The sequence below is a fragment of the Panthera uncia genome (genome assembly GCF_023721935.1).
Source record: "Panthera uncia isolate 11264 chromosome C1 unlocalized genomic scaffold, Puncia_PCG_1.0 HiC_scaffold_3, whole genome shotgun sequence".
NCBI lineage: Eukaryota > Metazoa > Chordata > Mammalia > Carnivora > Felidae > Panthera > Panthera uncia.
Window position 1 is genome coordinate 18263277 of NW_026057584.1, and position 20236 is coordinate 18283512.

A 20236-nucleotide genomic window follows, 5' to 3' on the forward strand; every position below is an offset into this window, starting at 1 on the left:
TAGTAGTTACCGGAGACAGAAGTGTGCCAAGGAGGAGGACTTTCTGACTTGCAGAGCTATCCCAGCTAGAAGGGGTCACCATGCAGGTAGTATGTTCTCTGACACCAGAGATATTCAAGCAGAGCTTGACGACCGCTCACCAAGGTGTTGGGGCGAGGCTGGGGAGGGGACTCCTGTATTGTGGGGGTCACTGCCTCAGGGACTTGGGGTCTGACTATGAGAGTCGAAGATGCCTAGACTCTCTCCACTTTAGTGACTAGTCTACACCTACCCTTTTTTTGGAGGGTAGGGATGCCTCTAAGACCTCCCCTGACCTACATGTCCCTTTAGCCTTTGTGGGGTAGATGAGTGAACATACTCATTTAGGGGAAAGAAGAAATTGCTGAGAGGCTCCTGAAATCACTCACAGATACACACACTACCTCTTATCCACCTGAGCCTAGCCTCACCCAAGCATGTCTCTCACAGAGAAACTAATTCAGACTCCAGGGCCCCCACCAGGCTCAGGGATGAGAAGCCCCTCACCTGTCCCTCCTCCTGTATCCCAGGAAGGGGACACTGTAAACGCTACTCCTGATTTCATTTGGAATTTCACTACGGGTTGATTGGGGTAGCTCTGGGGCCCGCAGGGTTCATCCCACTAGATCACTGGGGGGAAAGAAATGACCATGAGTCGCCAGTGACAGAGGGTGGGGACCTGGGTGTGCCCACGGTGCTCCCAGGGCAAAGACAGAGAATGGAGCCTTCTTATAGGGAGGGGCTACACAACCCAGAGGGAAGGGGCAACTCATGAGGGAGGGTGGCATCCAAGGAGAAGAAGAATGATAGAGACACCAGAAAGGCTCTGGAAGTTTCTGGCAAAAGCCAGTTAGGAGCGTCAGCCTAGAGACCTTAAGACTAAAACCCTATTAGGTTTTTTTTTTTTTTCCTTACAGACTGTGCCTGAGTTGACCACATTTGTGATCTCTACCCTCCTCTCCTCTCTTATAAAGAGTAATCTCTTAAATCTGTGAGGACTAACTTGAAGGTTGAGGCCTATACGGATCCATCAGGCTTCCTAAATCTTAGGTCCATCTGGAATTTTTTGGAAGGAGTAAAAAGAGACAGGCTTCATTCCTGCCCCAATGGCTGCCCAATGACCCCTAAGCCTATATATTCTCCCACAGAAACCTTTAACACATCTGTGTTAATATTTTATTCTAGGACTTCCTAATGCTTTTTCATATGTCCTACACGCCCCTCTCCTATGCTTACCAAATTGTCCCCAAATTTCCCTTTGGTATTTTCACTGAGATTGCATTGCACTGAAATTATAGATTAATGTAGGATGAATTGACATCTTTAGAATGTTGAGACTTCTTCTCCAAGAACAAGATAAAGCTTTCCATTTTTCTTAACATTGTTTTTGTTCCTGAATCAGCCCTTGTTCATCGGAGGTGCTCAGGCAGGTTTAATGGGAGGAGGCTGTGAACTTCTTTGGGGAAGGGAATAGGGGAGTTCTACTTCAGGGCCAGTCTGTGTCCTTCAGAAAGAGCAGCAGGTGATGTCCCTGGGGCCCTGATCATCTCGAAGTGGGGTAGGGGGCCCAAAGGCAGCAGCTCAGGAATTGGGGCCTAACAGGAGGTATTCAAGGGTCCCTTTGAAAAGTCTCCTGCCCAACCCCCCTCCACCACTCACTACATGCACACAGCAAGGCTGGGAAGTTCTGGGAACAGTAGGGGTGACAGGCCCTGGGGGACAGTCTGACTGGGCAGGAGGGCAGCGCACAATCCATCTCAAGGGGCGTGCGACAGGGCCCTGGGGGCCCCCAGAGGCAACCAGGCAGTCAACACAGCCAGGACATGCTAGGCTTGTGCTTCCTTTTTATTGTTTCTGTTCAGAGCCCCTGCTGCAGGGGAGGGGCAGGCATGGAGGGGGGCACCCCTCCCCCTGCCTGAGACCGCTCTCTGCCTCTCTCCTCTCCTCTCCTCTCCAGCATCTCGCCCACCCTCTCTCTTTCTGAATCTCCTGCTCCCACATCTGGCACCTTCGGGGGTTCCCTCTTGCAGCCCCTGCTTTCTAAGCCCACTGTGGGAAAGGAAGGGGCCATGGGGTCAGTTTCAAGCCCCCATTCCCACAGGGGCTAGTCTCCCAGTCACCTGCCCGGCGTGTTGGGGAGGCTGCCCTTTCTCTCTGACCCAGGCTAGGGAGTAGGGAGTAGGCACGTCCATAGGTTCCATCCTGATCACATGGGGTCTCAACACCCTGCTCTGGAGCCCTCTCCAAAGCCAGAGGCTAGAGCCTGAGGTCACAGAGGTAGGAGGGGCAGGGGCACTGCTCTGCCTTGGCTCCATCCTGGCCCTGCCCAGCACACCCTGAGGGCAGCCAGGAACCAGGCTCACTCATCTCCAACATCCAGGACTCACACAGCTGGGGCTGCCTGTGCCTGGGCAGGGGTGAGCCATGTCCCCTGTAGGGGCCATGAGCAGTGGTCGGTGAGCAGGGGTCAGAGGCTGTGAGGGGAGCACTGTGGCTGGGTGTGGTGACCTGGGATGGAAGGAGGCTGGCTTCAGGAGGCAGTGAGGACAGGGGCGAGGATGGTCTCTGATGGCAGAGGGGTCTCTGGCTTTAGAGCACCTCATGTTGCTGCTGTGTGGCCTCACTGACGACCTGGGGAAGAAGAGAAGCCCAGTGCAAACCAGTGTTGGCAGGAGAATGGAGCCCCAATCCTGGGTTGCCCCCCAACTCCAGGGCAGCAGGACCCCCTCTCCTTCCAGGTAGAGGCTTGAACCAGCACAGTTGGTGGAAGGCACCTGGCTGACAGCCTCTCAGACACACCCCATAGCCCCCCCTCCAAGGGTAAGGGGACCAGGCAGATGGCTCACCTCCCCATCCCGGGTCTCGATGGTCTTGATCATCACTGTCTTCTTGGTATGGACCTCAGAACCCCTTTGCTCAGGGCTTGTTTCTGTAATAGATCCAACCACATAATCAGCCTGACCAAGTCCAGGCCTGGGCCACTCCAGGGACTAGAAGTTCATCCCTGGTTCCATGGGATGGAGCCCAGAAGTTGCCTCCCCCTTCAAGATGGGCCTGTTACTTCTTCAGCAAGACTTCATAACCTGTCCTTGAGCCCAGCATCCAGCAGCGGGCTCTGCAGACACTGGGGCCAATCCCATGGCCGGGAAGGGCTCAGAAGCCAACAGATGTGCTCCAGCTATGGGCTGATTTAGAAGGGTGGGGGACCCCTGAGGCCCCAGACCACCCAACATTCCCATTCTTCACACACCTCTTTGCTCCCTCTCTACCACTGGGCTCCAACACAGCCCTGCATGAATTTGTACCCGGAAAGAACCCCAACCCCAGCGTCAAGACACTCTTTTGGAGGACCTCATGGCACCCAGCCCCCTTTCAGACTCCAGATGAGTAAACTGTGTCTTAATGAAAGACAGACAGACAGAGAAGTCAGCTACTGATTCATCGTGCTGGTGGCCAGTCACTTGCCCCTCTACGCCCCAGTGTCTTCACTGTGAAACAGGAACACTGATACTTGCACTGTCATGGCCACAGAACCATTGGTTTGAAAAAGCATTAAGCAGTTTCAGTTGCAAGGCTTACGCTCGGGTGTCTGCATAAACTACCAACTGAAAAAAGAGGTTCTGAGTTTTACAGGGCAGGTCAAATTTAGGTCCTGAGTATTCTGAGTTTGGTGTTCATGAATCTCCTTAGCGAGCAACCAGCCTGTGATGAACGTTGTAACTCGGTGGGGCACGGCATGTATTTTTCCCGATGGAAATGAACGTCGAAGATATAAAAGGTTTGATCTAGGAAAGGCGATCCTGCCAAGGACTCCGACTTGCTTTCCTAATGTATCATTATAGCGTGTTTTTCTGCTCTCTGGGGCTGGAAAGCCACTCGATCTGCATATTACTAATGTCAGAATGGCAGAATGCCCTAGGAGCTCGTTCTTTTAATTGTTTGGCTTTGCTAAGGTTTGGCTCCATTTTTTTAAAACATGCATCCAACATCTTGCTCCAGCAAACTGGAGGTGTTCAACAAGGAGCTGGGGGTGGGAGTGGGAGTGGTAGGGGATGCTTGGCAATTTGCCAAACAGACACTGGCTGGTGGGTGCCTTGTAGCCCAGGGTGTATGGTTCTAGATGCTTCTGCTGCCAGACCCCCAAGGACACCCCTGGTACCTTCAGAGTTTGGGTATATTGGGAACATCTTGCTGTCAGATGGTGCCTCTCCCTAACTTCCCTCACCCACCTGCAGCAGCCCCCTTTCTCTTTCCCAGACCCCAGCCCTGTCCCCACGGCTCCATCTTCCCTTCCTGGCTGGCCTCGGGCAGTGCCCATGCCGGACGCCTGCCCCTGCCACCCAGCATCCACTGACCAACAGGCACTCACCTCGGAAGTTGAGAGCAGAGAAGGTCTGGATGGGGATGTTGATCCTGAAAGGGGAGAGACCAAGCCCCCAAAGGGTTAGGGCCCTCCATCTCTCCCTGTGACCCGCCCCCCCACCAAAGCTTGCCCAGGCCCCCTCTAAAGACCATTGTCAGCTGTCCCTGTCCCATTGACCTTAACACTCCCACCTTCATGCCACTAAGGGCATGGGGTCAAAGGTCAACTGCAGCTATCCCAGGAACTGTTCCTTCTGGAAGGATCACTCATTCCATCCCTGACTTGCTGGCCTCACATCAGTACTCCCAACCCCTCTGCCCTTTCCAGTTCACCAGGATTTCCTTCTTCAGGCACTGCAGGGTGTATCGATAGCAGCTGTGGGCAACATCCATCATGTATGCCCACCCTCCAGCCAGGCTGGGAACCTCCAGCCCACCCATGGGAGGGCAAGTGCCAGCGTAAATGCCATCCCCATTTATGCCTAGTGCTGGGAGAATGCAACATTGAGAATGCAACTTGAGCCACCTTAAAAGGTCATTATATGTACATGTAATTCTATGAAATCTGAAATCTCTCTATGTGCAGTCTATCTAAACACGTCTGCTGATTTTTTAAAACCTTAGATATTATCATTCTTATGAGTATCAATAGGTGTCATTTTTTTTTTTTTTTTGAGCAATTGACCTGTTTTAAATTGAGGTTAGGTTTACATGCAGGGAAATGCACAGTTGCTTAGTATACAAGTCAGCAAGTTTTGATCAATGTCTACATCCATGTAACTACCAGTCTAAATCAAGATATACAGCATTTCTAGGGCGCCTGGGTGGCTCAGTCGGTTAAGCACCCACCTCGTCATTTCAGCTCAGGTCACGATCTCATGGTTCATGACATCGAGCTCTGTGAGCCCACTCGGGATTCTCTCTCTCCTGCCCTCTCTGCCCCTCTCCCACGTATGCCCTCTCTCCCCCTCTCTCTCTCTCTCTCTCAAAAATGAATAAATAAACAAACATTAAAAAAAGATGTATGGCATTTCCATCACCCCAGAAATTTCCCTCACATTGCCTTCTAGTCACATGTCATTTTCGGTATCTAGAGGTTAAGTTGCTCTGAGCATGTCATGCTGTCTTATCCTCCGAGCATGTGTATGTGTGTGTGTGCGTGTGTGTGTGTGCACTTGTACACCCTCAGTGCACGAGTCTTGCACTCTCCTTCTTAGCCTGTGTCCAAGGCTCTCTACTTGTCTCTATTGGCCCCTCCTTTACCTTCCTCATCATCCCCTACTCTGCTTTCAACTCCCCCTTGACTGGCAGTAATATTTTATTACTCGTTGCTGAACATGGTTTTATGCTGCTGGTTCTTAATTCTGAAGGTGGATGAGGGAATACTTATGTTTCTCTTTTTATAAAAGCTATTAATTAAATCACCTTTACCCAGGTGGCCTTAGTTAATTCTCCACAATTAGTGGTGTGGTGGCCTCGTGTACAAAATTATTTCCAGATCTTGCTAAGGTGATCCTGAGCCCCCCTCCCAGGGCAGGAATGGGCGCCTTAGCACTCCCCAGAACCCCACCACCAGCCCCGGCCTCGCCTCTCACCGGCTTTCCTCGCCCTCCAGCAGCTTCCGGTAGGTGGCGATCTCCACATCTAGGGCCATCTTGACATTGAGCAGGTCCTGGTACTCGCGCAGGTGGCGGGCCATCTCATCCTTGAGGTGCCTGATCTCTTCTTCCAGACGTGCAATGTTGTCCTGGTAGCCACTGGCCTCACTAGCAAAGCGGTCTTCCAGCTCCCGCATCTGCCTCATTAGGGAATCGTTCTGCAGGAGAGGGACACCCAGGTCAAGAACAGGCATGGAGGGGTGGGCACTAGTGACCCGGGATGGGGAGAGACACAGCCTCAGAGCTAGGAGGCAACCCCAGATGGTCAGGTCCAGGAGCTGGAAAACTCTTCTGAGCTAGGGGACCCTGAACTCAAGTGAAGTCTTATGTAGAAACCCAGAGAACAGAAGTGATAAAAGGAAGCATCAATGTTCATCCTCTCCACCCCCACCTAGGAGCCCCATAATTCCTGAGAGTCCAACTGAGAATCCACCCATCTGTTTTCATCCCTGTGGTAGATATAAAGAGACAGAAGCCCAAAGAGGGTATGTGATAGGAAGGAACCAAGGTCACAGAGGGAGAGTGTGAGCTGTAGGCCTGAAGGATCGGGCTGGGCAAGGTGGGCAGGGACTCACAGTGCCCTTGAGGGCATCGATTTCGCAGGTGTAGGACTGGATCTGGTGTCGGTATTCCATCATCTCCTGCTTGGCCTGGCGCAGCGCATCGTTATTCTTGTTGGCTGCCTGGGTCAGGTCGGACACCTAAGGGTAGGGAGGGGCATGAGAAAAGGAGGATGTAGGTAGGGACGGCAAGGGACAAGGGAGCACGGAGACCTGGCTCACCCTCCTCCCCATGGATAGAGCAGAGGAAGCATCTCTAAACAGGGATAGAGGGGGACAGAAGAGCCAGGGCGCCTGGGCTAGGTTACCCACCTTTGACTTGTACCATTCCTCAGCTTCTGAGATGTTCTTAGCTGCAATGGTCTCATACTGAGCCCGGATGTCCCTGAGGGCAGCAGTGAGGTCTGGCTTGGACATGTCCATCTCTACCTGTACTTGTTGTTCCTGAAGTTGGGCCTGTAGCTCTCGGATCTCCTGCAGGGTGCAGCTGGGTTTCAGTGCTTTACCAAGACTCACCCACACAGCACCCTCACAGCCCCGTTCCCAGAGCCTTGCACTGCCCCCCATCCCTTCCAGCTGCCCTCACCAGGGTCTAAAGACCCTGAAGATGAAGGCTGAGGGCATACCTCCTCATGCACTTTCTTAAGGAACGCAATTTCCTCGTTGAGAGATTCAATCCTGCGCTCCAGGTCAATTCGAGCTAGAGTAGCAGCATCCACGTCCTGGGAGTGATCAAGCAAGAGGGACAGGGTCACTGATAACCCAGGCAGGGCAGAGGGAGACCAGGGGTCACATGGGGTGAGAAGGGTAAGGCTCCACTGGGGGACCAAAGAGGGCTCACCGCTCGGAAGGCAGCCAAATTGTTCTCTGCTTCTTCTTTCAACTGAATCTCCTCTTGCAGCCTGGCCAGAACAGACAGACAGGAAGTGACAGTCCGTGGGGATAAAACTGGCAGTGGAGATGCCTGGGTGGGGGCTGCCCAGGGAGTGGGGCTCCCACAGTGTCAGGAGGCCTGGCTAGAGGGTAGAGACAAGAGGCCCCGCCCACCCAGGGAGGGGACAGGAAGTGGTCCAACTTCTTCCCCAGAGCCACACCCCGGAAGTCTATGTCCCCACCAGATTGTGACCTCCCTGGGATTAGGAACTGTGTCTATTTTATCCACTGCTATGTTCCTGGTTCCCAGCCCCAGCCTGACCCATGTAGGCACTCAATTATTGTCTGTGTCCCAGTGGCAGGAGAGTGATTCTGCTCACTTAAGCTGTCAGAAGCAGGACCTACTAACACTTGCTCTGTTCTTGTTCCCTGTTCAGATGCGAAGCCTGATGAAGCCCACCACCAAGTCCTCCAAGTTTTCTGGGGGCTGCAGCTAGCTCCTCCCCCCCTTTTCCTCTAGCTTATCCATTCCCTCTGTGAAATGGCACAGCCTCAGCTAGGGACAAGGACCAAGATCTGCTGTCTACCCACTTCCCCTGGGCCCCCTTACAGATGAGCTGAGAGCTACCACTTGGATTCCCCAGCCCCTGCCTGTCCCAGCCGGCCCCATCCTCCTTGTCTCCTATCAACCTCTCCTCTCCCTCTGACTGAACCCCGACCTCCTCCCTCCACTCCTCTGCCTGTCCCCCGTCAACACCACCCCAGCATCTTAAGATGCTCTTAAGGAGGCTGTCCTCAGGGCCCAGGTCTCCCACTTGCACCCCCAGGAGGTCCCCAAGAAAACTCCTCCTTTGCAGAGTGAGAGCACGAGGGAGAGACCTGCGGTCCATCTCTCCTCGGAGGACACCGTAGATGGCTCTCTCCCCGGAGTGGGGAGGAGAGGAGTCCCTGGCGCCCTGGGGGCAGGCAGGTGCTGACGGCTGCGCCCCAGCCCCCAGGCCTCGCCTCCCGCGCCCAGCCCATGGAGAAGGGGTTCCGGGAGCGCCGGGACCTCACTTGGCCTTGAGCCGCTGCAGGTCGTCCAGCAAATTGTCGCGCTCGACGTCGACGCGGGCGCGCTGGTTGGTGAGCACCTCCACCTGGCGCCGCAGCTCCCGCAGCTCCTCCTCGTAGATCTCGGCCACCCGGGTCGGCTCGCGGCCCTTGAGCCGGTTCACCTCGGCGGCGAGCGCCGCGTTCTGCTGCTCCAGGAAGCGCACCTTCTCGATGTAGTTGGCGAAGCGGTCGTTGAGTTCCTGCAGCTCCACCTTCTCGTTGGTGCGCGTGGTCAGGAACTCCTGGTTCACGGCGTCGGCCAGCGAGAAGTCCAGCAGCTCGCCCGCGCCGTAGGAGGAGGAGGAGGGCACGCGGGCCGTCCCCAGCCGGCTGGCCCGCAGCGACCCCAGGCCCCCGGCCCCGCCCGACGTGCGCGACACCTGGTACACGCGGGACGTCACCGAGCTCGAGGAGCCCTTGGTGCCGAAGCTCCCGCGCGGGAACACCGGCGAGCTCAGCGGGGAGCCGAGCGGGAAGCCCGAGGCCCCACCGAACCTGCGGTGGTAGGAGGACGTGAGCTGGCTGGACGAGTAGGCCTGGCTCATGGTGACGGCGCGGGCGAGGCTGGGCGGCACGGAGGAGGCGGCGGGCGGCGGCCGGCCGGAGAGTGGATGCGTCGAGGGGAGATAGGGCCCCTTAGCCGTCCGCACTATTTGTATCCCTCCTGACATCAGCCCCCGCCGCCCCTCCCCTGACAGCTGCAGGATCCCGCTGTCCTGCCAGGAAGGGCGGCCGCTGGCGTGGGGGCGGGGAGGCCGGCTCCCCCGCAGGAGGCCTGCGCCCCTCAGCTGGTGGGAAGGGGCCCGCAAGAGGTGTGGGGCAGGCTGGAGGACCTAGGAGGGCAGAAGATGGGCAGGCCTGCCAACCCCTTCACCGGGGGCAGCAAGCATGTCCAGAACCCCTTGACAGGCCTCTTTCAGCCCTTGGGTGCCTGGGGAGGGGGACGGGAGTCAGGGGAGAGAGTAGGAGAGAGGGTTCCACTTGGTTTGAGGGTGTCCCTTTTGCTCTAAGGAGAGACTTTGAGTCATTTCCTGAAGGGACAAGACCCATTCCCAAGAAAGGCTCAAAACCACATCCTCCATCCCCCGCAAAGATTTTCTAGAAGGGACGGAGTTTCGGCAGGGCTCAGGCAACACAGTCCACCAGCCGGGCATAGAGGAAGAGGGTCTCCAGGCAGGCAGGGTGGGAGAGGATCCTGGGGGGCAAAGAACAGTCCTGGCCAGATCCCGCCTGCTCCTGAATCTACACTGGTACCAGGGTTCTAGTCCTGAGCCTCAGTTTCCCTCTGGGCTAGTCTAGGCCCTTCCCCCACCCCTCCTGGGGTAGGGCGGAGCCTCAAGTTTATAAACAACAGGGTGATTTCCAGAAAGAGTCTAGTGCCCTCTCAGTTTCCAGTTGCTGTGTATTCTCACCCCCACACACCAACTTCGCCTGGCTTCTGCCCCCTTGTGCCCACCCCCACCCATACTCTGATTCATCCCCCTACTCACATCACCCACACCCACGTACACCAGGGGTTTGTATTTTGTCAGGAGCCACATGTCAACCCAGCCATCTCTCTGGCAGCAACAGCTGCCAGCCCTGACATACCAGAGCTGGTATTTATAGAGGAGAATGCATCAATCCGGGAAGCAAGTGCACGGGAGAGGCGCTCTGGGGGATGGGGGCCCGTACCTGAGGAGGCATGGGTGTCAGATGGCGGAGGAAGGTTTGGGGAGAGAAGCCCCAGTCACTTCCCACCCCCATAAGGCTCCAAGCCCCCAGCAAGAATGGAGTCCCACAGAGGACCTGTCCAGTCCTTCATAGCTCCCCGTCCGCAGCGTACAAGGTACTGGCTGACCTCTAAGGACTTCTCCACGAGCACTGGCTGTCTCCCTACATCTCCACCTGGCACTTTCCAGGCCTCTCTTAGATCTGACCCTCTCAGAATGCAAACTTTGGAATTAGGGTGCTGGTCCTGGCTTAGCTCTGCCGTCACCAGGGGGCCAAATTACTAGCAGGCAAGTCCTTCTTCTTTGTGTCTCCACTATAAAGTGGAAATAGTCACACAAGTCAAATAAAGTGGAAATGGTCAGCCTCGCCATATCTACCCCACAGGGGTTTGAAGAGGCTTGGGTAACAGCATGCAAATAATACCTTACACATACTAAGCACCCGCTGTGCTGAGCACTCCCCACCCATGACCCCCAATCCTCCAACAATCCTATAAAGTAGGAACTAGTATTATTCCCAGGGATACTGCAGGGAGCTGAGGCAGTCGAACTCCAGAGCTGTGCTTTGCCCCCAGAATGGATGTGAATGTGCCAGGTGAACTGTAAAGGGCTTTGTTACTGCTGTCTTTTCAAAGTCTTTCTACACCAAGTATCTAATTTTTATCCAGGAGACAGGCCTATGAGGTGGGTGGGGAGTTCCAGATATTCTTATCCAGGCCTGGAGTCAGTGCAAGCTGTTGAGTTCTGGTTATTTTTGTGTCTTGTCTCCCAAACTAGATTGTAGGCTCCTGGAGAATTTTAGAGACCATGTGGATCCTTAGCATATCCTAGGCAACAACCGTCCTTGTTGTAATTCAAACTAGCCTGCAAGCTTTATTTCTCATTCTCTTATTTTGGTAACAAATGCTACACACTTACACACACACACACACACACACACACACACACACACACACTGCACATGATGGGTGGACAGGTGACTCAGTTCCCAGCCGGTATTATAAACTGTATCTCTCTGACGGCAATGATTGGCTCAACGGGTGACCTGGACCTGAGAAGGGCCAATCAGAGACCTTCCCTGGAATTTATAGCTGGAACATTGATTACTAAACTGGAGGCTGTGGCAACCATGTTTTTTGCCCATTGGGGTCTTTCTGCACTAGGAGGAAAGGGAGGTCAACATTCAAGGAGAAGCAGAGACACCTCGAGAGGAGAGTGCCAGGCAAAAAGTCCTAAATTCCAACCCCTGGGGCCCTGGTTCTGCAGCTCTTCCCTCAATGTTGTGAGCTCCCCCAGTGTCCTTCCTGACTTTGGGGCCAATAAACTTTTCCTTTTTTTTTCACTTAAGGCACTTGGTGCTGGCTCCTCTCACTTGTAGCCAAACATTCCTGACTAATCTATTGTAGGAGACTGTGCACCCATTTCCTAGGGAGGACAGAACATTTTTGGGAGTCCTCTCTGTGAACAGTCTCCAGACCACATAAGGAAATTGCCCTTCAGACCAGCCCGAGATCTCAGTTCCTTGGTGAAATGAAGTAGAAAACAAACAAATAAATTATGTCACCTATTCTCTACTCAAAATCAACATCTACCAGACTTGGCTCTGAACCACTTGGGGCTGTTTCCAAACTTCAGTTCCAACCCCAAGAATTTGCTACCATGGAGTGCAGCAAAACAACACTCCAAGTCTTGGACAGCAGGTGAAAGAGAAGTGCTCCAAAACACGTTCTGAACTGGGCAGCACCTCAGGAGTAAGAGTTTAGCCTCCCCAGGGAACTATTTAGACTGGGACACACTAAAAAGAATAATAATTTATCTGGATGTGTAATCTACTTGGCACAAAATTCAAGAGGTCCCATTCTGTGGGTTGGTTGCCTTTTCACTCTGTTGATCATACCCTTTGATGCACAAAAGGTTTTCATATTGATGAAATCCAATTTATCTATTTTTTCTTTTATTCCCTGTGCTTTTGGTGTCATAGTCAAGAAATCACTGCCAGATTTGATGTCATGAATTCTACCGCTCATGTTTTCTTCTAAGAGTTTTACAGTTTTATGTCCTTGATGCATTTTGAGCTCATGTTTGTGTGTGGTGTGAGGTAAGGGTCCAACTTTGTTCTTCTACATGTGAAAATCCAGCTTTCCCAGCACCATTTGTTGAAGACTGTCTTTTCTCCAATGAATGGTCTTGGCACCCTTGCTAAAAACCATTTCAACCTATGTGTGAGGATTTATTTCTGGGCTCTCTGTTCTACTCCACTGGCCGATCTCTCTGTCCTTTGACAATATCACACTGCTTTGATTACTGTAGCTTTGTGATAAGTTTTGAAATCAGGAGGAGCACCTGGGTGGCTCAGTCAGTTAAACTTCCAACTTCCCCTCAGATCTTGATCTCACAGTTTGTGAGTTTGAGCCCTGCTTCAGGCTCTGTGCAGACAGCTCAGAGCCTGGAGCCTGCTTCCGATTCTGTGTCTCCCTCTCTCTCTCTGCTTCTCCCCTGCTCATGTCCTCTCTCTCTCTCTCTCTCTCTCTCTCTCTCTCTCAAAAATAAATAAGCATTAAAAAATTTTGTAATTAAAAAAAATAAATCAGAAAATGTGAAGCCTTCAACTTTGTTCTTTTTCAATATGTTCTGGCTATTTGGGGTCCCTTGAGATTCCATACGAATTTTAGGATGGATTTTCCCATTTCTTCAAAACATATTTGTGGGATTTTGATAGGAATTGCATTGAATCTGTTGGTCACTTTGGGCAGTATTGACAGCTTAACAATATTAAGTCTTACAATCCATGAATATAGGATGCCTTTCCATTTATCTGTGTCTTCTTTATGTCAGTAATGTTTTATAGTTTTCAATGAACAAGTCTTATGCCTCCACCATTATGTTTATTCCTAAGTATCTTATTCTTTTGATGCTATTATAAATGAAATTGATCATGTGGGGTTTGCCCTTCATTCTGTAAATGTGGCATATTAAAATGATTGATTTTCATATGTTGAACATCCTTGCAACCCAGAAATAAATCCCACTTGGTCATGGTATATAATCCTTTTAATATGCTGCTGAATTAGTTTGCTAGTGTTTTGTTAAAATTTTTTTATGTTTATTTATTTTTGAGAGAGCTAGAAAGACAGAGTGCAAGCAGGGGAGGGGCAGAGAGAAAGGCAAACACAGAATCTGAAGCAGGCTCCAGGCTCTGAGCTGTCAGCACAGAGCCCAAGGGGGCCTCAAACTCACCAACTGTGAGATCATTACCTGAGCAGAAGTTGGTCACTTAACAACTGAGCCACCCAGGAGCCTCTAGAATTTATATCAATATTCATAAGGGATATAGGTCTGTAGTTTCATTTTTTTGGTGCCTTTGTCTGGCTTTGGTATCAGGGAAATGCTGGCCTCATACAATGAGTTAGGAAGTATGCCCTCCTCTTCAAATTTTTGGAAGAGTTTGAGAAGTACTGGTGTTAATTCTGAAATGTTTGGTAGAACTCATCAGTGAAGCCATCTATCTGGGCCTGCTCTTTTCTTTATTGGGACATTTTGAGTCATTCTTCTTAATATCCTCATTTGTATTTCACTGTTTGAGCTTGCCATAATTTATTTAGCCAATTTTTTATTTATGGGCATTTATATTGTCTCCATTCTTTTGCTATGATAAACAATGCTGCTGTGAACATCCTGGGGACACACTTTTGAATTTATAAATTTTGATAAGATATTTTAAAAAAATAGATTATTTTATGGTCACAGTCTTACTTTGAGCTAATTGGTATTGGAAATGTGAAGGTCCCCTAAGACAGACCATTTCATTCAGTGTTTTTCAGGAAAAAAAGGGGACGATTTATAAACTTGTGTATGTGGTACAATGTCTTGTACACTGGTTGCTATCAATACATTTTGTCAACCCAATTAAAGAAAAAAGTCAGTCCTGCTTTTGCTTGAAATCCTCCCAGATTACCCTGACCTTGGAGAGTCTTGGGAGCTTGAGGTTGGAGGTGACTTCAAAAGTCACGAGGTCAGCCAGTCCAATGTCCTTACTTCTCAATTAAGGTTGAAATCTCTCTGGTGTCTCTAGCAGGCATGGGTCCTGCTTGAATCCCTTCACTGCCTGGGAACTTGGTGTCTTTAGGCAGCCCATTCCATTCCACTAAGAGTCATTGGGTACCACACATCTCTGTCATGGACAATGGACAGCTGTGCTGTTAGAAAACATTTCCTTAAGGGCACCTGGCTGACTCAGTCAGTACAACATGAGGTTCTTGATCTCAAGGTTGTGAGTTCAAGCCCTACATTGGACATGGAGCTTAACTTAAAATATATATATATATTGAAAATACTGAAATTATATTGAAAATATATATACTGAAAAACACTGAATGAAATGGTCTGTCTTAGGGGACCTTCCCATTTCCAATACCAATACATATGTATATGTATATGTAATATGCACGCACACTCACACACACACATATACACACACATATATATGAAAACATTCCCTTATATTTGAACCTGCATGATGTGTCTCTGCTATGCTCTTACTCTGACCAGGGAGCCCAGCAGAGTGAAAAGAGCTCCACTTTCACAGATCAAATATTTGGGGGCAGTACACCTTCCTCTTGGAGACTCTGCCTGTTTCACCATTTTCAGTTTCTCTCCCTTCCCTGAGCTAACAAACCAGCAAAACCCAGAGTCATCATGGCCTCCAAGCCTCCATAGGACCGGCCCTGCTCACCTTGCCAACCTCAGCTCATTCACTTTTCCTTTGGGCACACCTTACTTCAACCACACCATCCTCTTTTCTGTTGGGTGACACTGGTTGGATGACACCAGTTGAACGACCCTGCCAGGCTCTTTCCAGCCACCAGACCTCTGCATTTGCTGTCCCCTGCCTTCCTCTAAGCTCGGTGTCTGGAGGGCTTGTGGACGCCGACCTAGTGTCTGGAGGGCCTATAGATACCGAGGCAGATCTCTGAACCTCACAAAGGGTTCCCTGGAACTGCCCATAGAACCTCCCAGATCCCATAGATGGCACAGATGAGGGGTCAGGTGGCTGGCCTTGGTGGGTGGCTGGAGTGGGGGTGCTGACCTGACCAGCCTGGGGCATTTGGATTGAGGAAAAACTGAAAGAGGGCAGAAAAGGACCAGGAGCCACTCTTCCACCTTGCCCTGTCTGGGAGCACCTCATACCCCAAGTCTGGCCCAGGATCCCAGGTGGGAGACAGTGTTGATGTCTCCCCACATTGCACCCCTCCTCCACCCACTGACGTGCCCCCCCCCCCTTCAAGGCTTTCCCTTTGCCCCTTTCTCCAGGACCCATCCTCCCCCTCTTTCTGTTTTCCAGCTGAACACATGGGGCTTCTACCCAGAGCTGGGTTGGGCCAGGAGGCAGCCATTGCACGAGAGCCTTGGGGACAGTGTGGCAGGTGTGAACTCTGGAACCCTGGCTCTTGCCTCAGCTTTCCGCTTGGTAGGGAGGTAGTAAGCTCAAGCATGGGGGTGTGGGTGTGGGTGTGGGGTGGTCAGCCAGAGGCTAAGATACGGGTCTTCATCCTGGGGGTTCACCAACTAATCATTTGGGTGACCTGGACAAGTCCCATTTGCTCTCTGGCTCTGTCAGTCAGAAGTGTGAAAGGGGATCAGGCCAGGTCACCTCTGAGGTCCCCTCAGCCTCTGATATCCTGAATCCCTGGGCCGAGGGAGTGGGAACAGGGAGTGGTGAGTGGTCCCCGGCTGAGGGCTGAGCCCTTGCTCTCTGGTGCCTCCCTGCCTCAACGCTCCCAGAGCTCTCCCTGGGCAACAGCCCCCTTCCCTACGGCACCTCCCCACCGCCCCTGCCCATTCCTCTCAGCTCTAGTGGCTGCTTAACCTTCTACAGGCTGCTGAGGAGCCTGGAGTGACTGTAAAAGGGAAGGAATGTCCAGAGGCAATTGTTTCTTCCTGATATCACCAGGGGGAGGTTGAGTTGGGGGCCCAGCAGGACGGTGGGTGGCGTCAGGATTCTCCCTGCAACTCCTCTCTCTCATACTGCCCTTCCCCAGGCTGGGCCAGCCCCCCAGCCCTCATCTGCCTCCCTCTGCCTCTCACTGGCTTAAGACCTTCAGGCCAGTCTCCATGTGATCCCAGACTGTTTTCTGAGCCCCTGGCTTCATGATGGGGGGTGGGGGGCACTCCCACCTCCATTCTCATAAATCCCTCCTCCACCTCCTCCTCATCACCCCCACACCGCTGACCCAGCCCCTTCCCCGGGGAGGCCCCACAGCCCAGCTCCAACCCCCTGCCTGCCCCATGGCTCCTTTTACAGACATGGAACGCTGAGGGTTTTCTGCCAAAGTAGGAGAAGTCTGAGGCCAATCTCACCTCCTCCCTGCCCCCAACTTCTACCAAATAGGACACTTTGCAGGCTGGGGAGAGAATGGGGGGTGAGGCTGAGCTTCAAGGGGAGGGGCCACTGAGATGGCAGAGGTGAAACTGCCTTGTGGACCCGGAGCATCCTGTCCCCTCAGGTGTCACTTGCATGGGTAGGAGATGGAGAAGCAGAGGAAGGGGACCAAAGTCAAATCCAGGGAAGGAGAAGGGGCTTCAGTAGCATTAGAAGAAGGTCCCCCCCAGAAGGCTTTCTGATGTGCAGAGAGCAGCCTATGGCTGGGAGTTGGGAGGCCAGAGGCCTGCCAGATCCAGATAAGCTGTGTGACCAGACTGTTATGTCCTTTCTCTGGGTGTCAGTTTCTCCTTGCTTAAAGTGAAATATCCTGGACATCCCTCCCTACTCTGCCTCAAGGAGAGTAGTGAGAGAGGCCTTTTTCTTCTGAATCAAGGCTTGGGTGCCTCCCCGGGGCAGCCCTGTTGGGAGCCTCTCAGACTCACCATCAATCGGAACCCAGCTCCCTGGCACAGCCACAGAATGGCCCCAATCCCATGATGAGATGTGGCTACACCAGCCAGCAGAAATGGGATCAACATCCTCCTTAGACATACATTCTCCCTACCCTCCTGTTCTTTGCAACCTGTAGGTGCTCCTGTCTTCCCTCTCCCTGGGGAGGGGGGGGGTCCCGCCCAACAAAACAACACAGCCCTGTGTCCTGCCGGCTCTCCCAGCTGTCCCCGCACATATCTCTCCTCAGCACGATTACCAGCAGTTTGGAGGGGATGCCTCTAAACTTCTCCAAATGGCGCTGGGTCCTGAGCCATTTCCTGAAGAGACAGAGAACCGAGGCAGAGGAGCTGTCTGTCCCCACACAGCCATGCACCCCTCCCGCCCCCCCGCGGAAACCCCCAAGCAGAAGAAGAGAAACGCTCTTTGACCACACTAGGGTGTATCTGGGTGGAAGAGGGTAAGGGGTCTGAGAAGTGGGGTGAAGGGTGTCAGAGGGAAGTCGAGAGCCCCTGAGATGGGGTCCGATGGCACTCCGCCCTGCTCCGACCTCCATGCAAGATTTCACAGGCTCCTTCACCTGCCCAAGGATTCACACCCTGGATAGCCTCTCAAGGCCTGACTCTAATCCCTCTGCTGAAATGCAAGCCCCTTCTTTCTTAGAATTTGACCAGATAGAAAAGGCAGCTTCCTCTCTTCCCTGGATTTCTGGCAGGTTCTTAGTGCCATCACTCCGCCTCTCCTTCCTTGATTCGTCCCCATTCCTTTCATCTTTCCTCACAGGCTTTTTTGGTTTCAGCCCCTCCAGTTTGGTCATATCTCTGCTGTCCTGGGCCCTTTCCAGGTTTCCTACATCACTCTGAGGCTGTGGAGTGCTTTAAACAGGGCCTGAGCAGGCTGGCAATGACCTCACATGGCCACTATGCACAGTTGCTATCTATAGCCTTATAGGATCATCCTCCTCTTCCTCTAGCCAGCTGAGTCACAGTCATCTTGGGGTCCACTCAGACCCTAGGGCCTTCTCTGCCAGTCCAGACCACAGTCCACCACAGCACTCTGAGCTGTTCTAGCGGCTGAGTGGGGTGCTTTATTCTTCAAACCATACAAGTACACAGTGGAAGTGAGTCGTGGGTTCCAGAAGATAGCCCTTCTCGAACCCTCAGTGTTTTTGTAGCCCTTGTCCTTCATCTTTCTATCTTCTCACACCTGTCCAGAGAGCCAGCCAGTGGCTTAAATTCCATCTGACCCTACTGAGGTATGGGTAAGGGGTGGGGTGGGGGTGGGGGTGGGATTTGGGAAGCAACTGTTGGACTGCTGCTTGGGGTCAAATTGGATCTATCGCTCTTGAGTGAGTTACTTCACCCTTCTGAGCCTCAGTTTACTCATCTGTAAAACGAGGATAATAGTTACTTCCCAGTGTTGTGAGGATTAGAGATAGATTTTTATATGGCAGGTGTCCAGAATACCATGCCCAACAAAACTACCAGTTATGGAGCACCTACTGTATACTAGGCATAGTATTCTGGACACCTGCCGTATAAAATCACCATATCTCTAATCCTTACAACATGGGGAAGTAACCATTATCCTCATTTTGCAGTTATGGACACTAGACTCAGAGAGGTTAGGGAAGTTCTCTAAGGTTGCATAGCAAGTAAAAACAAAGTCTGGGTTGAACCTTAAGTTGATAGCTCCTAGAAACCCAGCTCATTTCTCTGCGTCTCTAAGGCCTTGCCACAGACTGACTTGGTAGCCTCAGCTCTAGGTCCTTCCTTTTTTTAACTCAGCCCCATCCAGGGATCTCCACTGAAAAGTCCCTTGTCTAGTAGTGGGCAAGTCCTTCTCAACCTTCCACCTTGCTCCTCTCCCCAACCCCACTGCCCTCCAAGAAGGGGACTGGGCTTGGAGGGGGCAGGTTTTAGGGAGTCAAACCCCATCAGCATATGGGGTCTGGCCTCCATCCCATGGGACCTGGGAGCACTGAGGATATTCCATCCAGGGATTAAAGAGGCTGGTGGGGGGTCACTCTGCCCAGTGCCACCCTCAGGCCAGCCAGGCACTGGGGCTCCCCTGCCAGCTGGAGAGGATCCCCTGAATGCACCCTGGCCCCAGACTGCCCCCAGCTGGCCTGGGAGCTGGCCTCAGGCAGAAGCATGCCCCATTCTGTCCTCGAGAGGCTGCCTGGAGGACTGGGACTGGGGGCTGGGCTGGATCCTGGGGTCCAAGGTCAGCTGCTGGGGACTCCCACTGCCACAGCTCTCAGGCCCCAGAGCCACCTAGAGATGTCTCAGATACACCCCCCTTCCCAACTTTAAAGATCCCGAGAGACAATTTGTTGGAAACAGAGCACTGGAGTTTTTTCTCCGTACCCAGAGCAGTCAGAACCCTATCCCCTAACTGTCCCAAGAAGCCCCCCTTATGCCCCTTCCCCATCGAGCCTTGAAGACATGGGCCAGGCTCTCCCTCTGCCCTTCCCCAAGCTCCCCAGCCACCCTGGCACCAGAATAGACCACTGACCACCTGCCCTGGGAGCTGGGAGGGGCCACAGCTGGTGCTGCCAATCAGGCATGGGGTGGGGGGAGGTTAGGAGGAGAGGAGGGGGGCACTGGGACTGTGGGAGGGTACTCCTCAGTTTTGTGCCAGGAGCTCTCCACCAACACCCTACAAGCAACAATCCCTCCCTCTTCCCAGCCACAAGGCTTGGAGTGCCGTATACCCTCTCAGGATGGGGCTCAGACTGTCTCCAAGCCCGGCTTCTTCCCCTTCTCTGGTCTCTGCCCCCTCTCCCTCCTCTCCAGGCCATTCCTCCTACCCCTCCTCAACCCTCAACCTTCAGGTCTGTCTCCGCCCCCGCCATGGTCTCTCCACCCCCCCCCCTCTGGTCTCTGGGTCTCTGCCCCCACCCTCCCCCAGCTCCATCTGAGTAAGGATGCCCTTGCTTGGTGACCCCACATTCCGGTTACTGGGGTCAGAAGGACTTCCTGCCTGGTGTGGGATCCCTGCCCCCACCCTTAGCTCCCAGCAGCCTCTTGGGGCCAGCCAGCTGCTGGCCCTTTGCAGTCCCCTTCTCAGACACCTCCCCCAGCC

General features: G+C 52.8%; 1 protein-coding gene across 1 annotated transcript; it reads right to left on the reverse strand.

Annotated features, from left to right (window-relative positions):
- Nucleotides 1-1842: 1842 nt before the first annotated feature.
- Nucleotides 1843-9201, reverse strand: DES (desmin). The gene is made up of 9 exons (XM_049614818.1): nt 8528-9201; nt 7440-7500; nt 7225-7320; nt 6911-7072; nt 6614-6739; nt 5976-6196; nt 4388-4431; nt 2865-2947; nt 1843-2649 (listed from the first exon to the last, which is right to left on the reverse strand). Exons 1-9 carry the CDS (start codon nt 9109-9111, stop codon nt 2608-2610), a joined length of 1419 nt encoding a protein of 472 aa, XP_049470775.1. The 5' UTR covers nt 9112-9201; the 3' UTR covers nt 1843-2607.
- Between the last annotated feature and the right edge of the window lie 11035 nt (nt 9202-20236).

Coding starts and splice junctions, on each gene's coding strand:
- DES (XM_049614818.1), bottom strand. CDS start 9,111: ATGAGCCAGGCCTACTCGTCCAGCCAGCTCACGTCCTCCTACCACCGC. Junction 7,321..7,439: donor ATTTGGCTGCCTTCCGAGCG/GTGAGCCCTCTT, acceptor GATCACTCCCAG/GACGTGGATGCTGCTACTCT. Junction 2,650..2,864: donor TCGAGACCCGGGATGGGGAG/GTGAGCCATCTG, acceptor CTTCTTCCCCAG/GTCGTCAGTGAGGCCACACA.